The 5344-nt window shown below is 55.5% G+C and overlaps 1 protein-coding gene across 1 annotated transcript in view; it reads left to right on the top strand.

Annotated features, from left to right (window-relative positions):
• PER1 (period circadian regulator 1) overlaps nt 1–2814 on the top strand; it is a 10117-nt gene extending 7303 nt beyond the window's left edge. Inside the window, 5 exon segments of the mRNA XM_079798919.1 lie at nt 199–809; nt 1237–1423; nt 1615–1804; nt 2122–2182; nt 2184–2814. Of these exon segments, the coding sequence (XP_079655045.1) occupies nt 199–809; nt 1237–1423; nt 1615–1804; nt 2122–2182; nt 2184–2270 (1136 nt within the window). The 3' untranslated portion in view covers nt 2271–2814.
• The last annotated feature ends 2530 nt before the right edge of the window (nt 2815–5344 follow it).

The following is a 5344-nucleotide window of genomic DNA, read 5'->3' as shown; positions in this document are numbered from 1 at the left end:
CCCCCTGTCCCTGCCTCCTGTGATTCTTGCCTGGAGGCTCCCACCTCCCCAGAGTCCCCTCTGTTCGGTGCAGGCTGAGAAGCTAAACTCTCTAGGGCCTTCGCCTGCCCTCTCCCTTGTTAGAATGGCAGGCAGTAAGTGTGGCAGGGGCGCCAAACCCAGGTGGAGGCCCTCCCTAACCCTGGTCTCTCCCCACAGGCTGCCACCATGGCCGCACACCCCCCAGCCGCCGATACCACTGCCGGTCTAAAGCCAAGCGCTCACGTCACCACCAGACCCCTCGGGTGGAAGCCCCCTGCTATGTCTCCCACCCCTCACCTGTTCCACCCTCTGCCCCCTGGCCCCCACCACCAGCCGCTACTCCCTTCTCAGCTGTGGTACAGCCCTACCCCCTCCCAGTATTCTCCCCCCGAGATGGTCCCCAGCCTCTTTCCTCGGCCCCCACATCTGTGTCCCCTGCAGCTTTTCCTGCCCCCCTGGTGACCCCAGTTGTAGCCTTGGTGCTACCTAACTATCTGTTCCCTACCCCATCCAGCTATCCCTATGGGGTACCTCAGACTCCTGCCGAGGGTCCTCCTACCCCTGTGTCCCACTCCCCTTCTCCATCCTTGCCCCCCCCAGCCCCCAGCCCTCCCCACCGCCCAGACTCTCCACTATTCAACTCGAGGTGCAGCTCCCCACTCCAGCTAAATCTGCTGCAGCTTGAGGAGTCCCTCCGTGTTGAGGGGGGTGCTGCTGCAGGGGGCCCCGGGAGCAATGCTGGGCCCCTGCCTCCCAGTGAGGAGACTGCTGAGCCAGAGGCCAGACTGGTGAGAACGGGTCCCCCCGCTTCCTCTTACAGCCCACACAGCCCTTCTCCCCGTGCTCCTCCTCTACCTTGCGCTGCTTCCTGCCCTCTGCCTGCACCTCATCTCCAGAAGGTGGTGTGGGGGGTGGGAGACCCCAGCTGACTTTCTGAACAAGGCAGAAACCAGCTGCCTGTCTGTGAAGGGGGACGGTCCTGTCTGTCTGACAGGGGGTGTGGACATCCCAATAACTTCTGAGAGTGCATCTGCCACTTGCAAATGGTTCAGCGTCATGTCCCTACTCTTCGCCAGCTCTCTGCTCTCTCATTCTGGTCCCAGTGTCGTGGAGTAGATCCAAGACCACTTGGGTTGGGTGTGCTCTCCAACCAGTGGAAGCAGTTGAAGGGAAACTCAGGTGTTGATCCCTTAATTTTTCCCGGTCCCCCACCAGGTGGAGGTAACTGAGTCCTCCAATCAGGATGCACTTTCGGGCTCCAGTGACCTCCTGGAATTGTTGCTGCAAGAAGACTCTCGCTCGGGCACAGGCTCTGCTGCCTCAGGCTCCTTGGGCTCTGGCTTGGGCTCTGGGTCTGGTTCAGGATCCCATGAGGGGGGCAGCACCTCAGCCAGCATCACACGTGAGTGCCCCCCACCAGTACCTCCTAGGTAGAACAGTGACTGGGGAGTTAAGAGTCCAGGCCCCACGTTGGTGAGCAGCCTGGGCCATGCCCTGCTTAGGTTCCTAAGGCCAGTGGGCTGGACATGTGGCCTTGAGGGAGGTGGGAGTGCCAGCTGGCCTGACTTCGTTGGTTGGCACCCTGCTTTATAGGAAGCAGTCAGAGTAGCCACACAAGCAAGTACTTCGGCAGCATCGACTCTTCTGAAGCTGAGGCTGGGGCTGCCCAGGCCAAGGCTGAGCCCGGGGACCAGGTCATTAAGTACGTGCTCCAGGATCCCATCTGGCTGCTCATGGCCAATGCTGACCAGCGTGTCATGATGACCTACCAGGTGCCCTCCAGGTGAGGAGTTGGAGGCCTCCTTGCCATCCTTTCAGAGAGGTGGGGGGGCTGGCCCACCCTCACTCCCCAGCTAACTTGGGGTTTTCTTTTCTGGGGCTGGCTCTCCTCTGTGGCTTTCTGTCCTGTCCCCTGCCTGTTGGAGCCCTGTCATTAGTTTCTCCCAGGCTGAGGGCAGCTTTCCTGGTCTTTGAAGCCCTGAACTCCTCCGGGGAGGAGCATGAGGCAGTGGGTGGGGAGCTGTGGTGGAGGAAGAACGCCAGCCTCATGGGCCCTGGTCCCACCTCCCAGCTTTACCTCTGAACCCCTTCCCTGGGCAGGGACATGGCCTCTGTGCTGAAGCAGGACCGGGAGCGGCTCCGGGCCATGCAAAAGCAGCAGCCCTCGGTTTTCGGAGGACCAGCGGAGGGAACTGGGTGCCGTGCACTCCTGGGTCCGGAAGGGCCAGCTGCCTCGGGTCCTGATGTGATGGTGAGAGGAGAAATCTGGGCCAGGAGGGAGAAGAAAGAATTGAACTCAGGTCAAGAGGATAGAGGCTAAGGGCTGATTCCCTTTATTGTCATTGGATTATTCTAAAGGATCTTAATTTTACTGAGTTTGCTGCTGGGTTATGTAGTGTTAAACCACGTGCGTTTTTGTAGACCTTTTCTGGGCCAATTCTATGCTACTGAACATTGTGACTGTCCCATAGTGGGGTCTGGATACAGGGTACAGTGGATTTTCCCAATCTTGGCCCACATGCATCTATGTGGACTGGTGTTTCCTCGGAGTACATTCTGGGAAGTACTCAGGGAGCTGGGTAGTGGGTCTCCAGTGGGGGAACCTTGCCTGACTCACTCACCCCCTCTCTCCCTCCAAGGCCTGTGTGGACTGCGGCAGTAGCACCCAAGACCTTGGCACCCTGAAGACCCCCTCTTCTCAGGACTGGATGGATTGGGGCTGGAGCCCATGGAAGAGGGTGGAGGCGAAGGTGGCGGTGGCAGTTGTGAGGATGAGGGCAGAGATGAGGCCCAGGCCCAGCTGGGGCTGGGGTCTCAAGCTCTCAGGACCTGGCCATGGAGGAGGAGGAACAAGGTGGGAGCTCCTCCAGTCCAGCCTTACCTGCCACAGAAAATGGCACCAGCTAAACTACATTTGGGGGCCACCTCCAGGAGTGCACGAGAAGCTTCTTCCACATCCAACTCTCAGAACTCATATGTGGCTGGACCAACCAATAGCAAACTGTCCCAGCTTCTCCCGCTGTAGGGGGCGGGACCCCCATCACCATCAGCCCAGGATCCAGGGGCTGCCTCTGCCTCTAGGGAACAAAGGGTGAAAACTCTGCAGAGAAGCCTCAGCTCCCACCCCTGTTGAGTCCTTTCTTCCCTGGACAGGGCTGCTGACAGGCTGCTGACGTGGCCTCTGCCAAGTCCCAGCTGAGCCCTAGTCTTGGGAACCAAGGGTTGGGGCTGCACTTATTTATTGGGGGAGGCAGTCCTCTCCTACCTCTTCCCTGACAATGGGAGAAGGAGGGCCCGAGGCTCAAGCAGGAGCCAGTGGTCCAAACCTCTAGCTGCTCCAGGGTGGGGGAGGTTGGTGGACCATGGGGTCCTTGGTGCTGCCCCTCAGGTGGGACCCAGGCGTTCTCAGCTGTACCCTCTACCTATGACATTTGTGTTTTTGATATTGTGTCTCTTAATATTTTTTAATACAAAAAATAAAACAATAAAACCCAGGGCTTTGTGGAATAAAGTTTGGGGTTGGGTAAGGGGAGGTCTTTGTGAGGAGGTGGCTTTCTGTCCTTCCCCTGCCTGTTGGAGCCCTGCTTCCGGGAAGGTTGTAGTGAGAGTGAGCAATTCCTGTCCCCTTCTCCCCACGCCCTTTCCCGCTGAAGGGCTGTGCTGAGGCCCGCTAAATCCCCACCTACTTCAAACCCTGCTCTCACCTCTAGCATTGCCTCGGCTGCCTTTGTCCAAGGAAGGAGACATGAGAAGCAGCCGGTGGCTGAGGGCTTGGGCAAGCACCATGGTGGGTCAGCCCCTGAGACAAGGGGAAACTCAACCTGCTAGTGTCCTGAAGCAGTTGAGGACTTCTGACATCTTTGTCACCACACAGGAGAAGGCCTGAAGGTGTCAGTGGCTAAGGGAGGAGGAGTCACGAACCCATGCATGGTCAAGTTGGCCCCCTAAAGTGTGGAAGGAGGAGGGGCGGAGCATTAACTTTGTGGTTCAGATCGCAAAACCTTTGGGAAGGGAACCTTTGAAAGGGATGAATCACTGCGGACTTGGAGCAGCCATTGTTCTGTAATTAGTTTTCACTGGCCACATAAATAGTTCATCTATCTGCAGATGTACCAGCTTGGCATTGGCACCATGGCTTAGCTGGTTAAAGCTCCCGTCTAGCTCTGGCTGGGTAGCTCGGTTAGAGCATCACCCGTGTACACCAAACGTTGCCCTTGGATCCCTAGTCAGGGCACATACAAGAATCAACAAATGAACGCATAAATAAGATGGAACAACAAATCAATGTCTCTACGTCTTCCTTCCTCTCTCAAATCAATAAGTAAAATAAAGTGCCTGCGTAAAAAGGAGACCCTGGATTCGAATCCCAGCGGTACCTGGCCCAGTTGACAGTAAATTATTGCTGAGGAGCGAACTCCATGAACGCCCTCTTGCAGGCATTAAACTCCTTCGTACATTTTCGAAAGTTGTGTCCTGCAGAGGTCTTTTAACTGCCAATTTAAATTCATAATTCCACCAAACTCAGGTGATTGATTCCTCAAGTCCATTGATCAATCGTATTACATTTCCGCCTCTTCCAAAAGGTTTCTCGCAATCGGGCATCCCTTTGCTTTCAAGGGTTTGGGGCCGATTTGGGCTTATTTTGTTGGAGCCATACTTGGCTCCGTGCGAGGAAGGAGAAAAGGAAAGTTGCGCCCAGAGGGCTGCTGATGCCTGATGCACAGCAGGTGCGGCCGGCAGCATCCAGTCCAGGTCCATATGCACAAACATCTCGAGATAACCGGGTGGAGGCGGGATAGAACCGGCCAGGGGCAAACCTCTTTATAGACAGCTATAGTTGTGCAGGCAGAGGGCCCCTTGTGGCTGTGATGGCCGAGTGGTTAAGGCGTTGGACTCGAAATCCAATGGGGTCTCCCCGCGCAGGTTCGAATCCTGCTCACAGCGCCAGAAGTTTTGGGAATGTAAATACTGCCTCGGAAGAAGAGTAATTTGGTAATTTGTTTTCTCAATGATTTCTTTCCTTGGAGAAGATCCTGCATTTATTCTAGAACTCTCTGAGACTCAATCACCGGTGACCACTCCATGAACGCCCTCTTGCAGGCATTAAACTCCTTCGTACATTTCCGAAGGTTGTGTCCTGCAGAGGTCTTTTAACTGCCAATTTAAATTCATAATTCCACCAAACTCAGGTGATTCCTCAAGTCCATTGATCAATAGTATTACATTTCCATAATTCATTCACCTTGCAACCCTTCTATACTATTTCATTTCCTCTCCTTTCACTCCAAACCCTAAATCCCTGCATCCCCCCTCAGTTTTATTT

Source organism: Cnephaeus nilssonii, assembly GCF_951640355.1.
Source record: "Cnephaeus nilssonii genome assembly, chromosome: 19".
In the NCBI taxonomy this organism is placed as follows: Eukaryota; Metazoa; Chordata; class Mammalia; order Chiroptera; family Vespertilionidae; genus Cnephaeus; species Cnephaeus nilssonii.
Note: the sequence above shows the minus strand (reverse complement) of the source record. Positions and strands in the feature narration are given on the sequence as shown.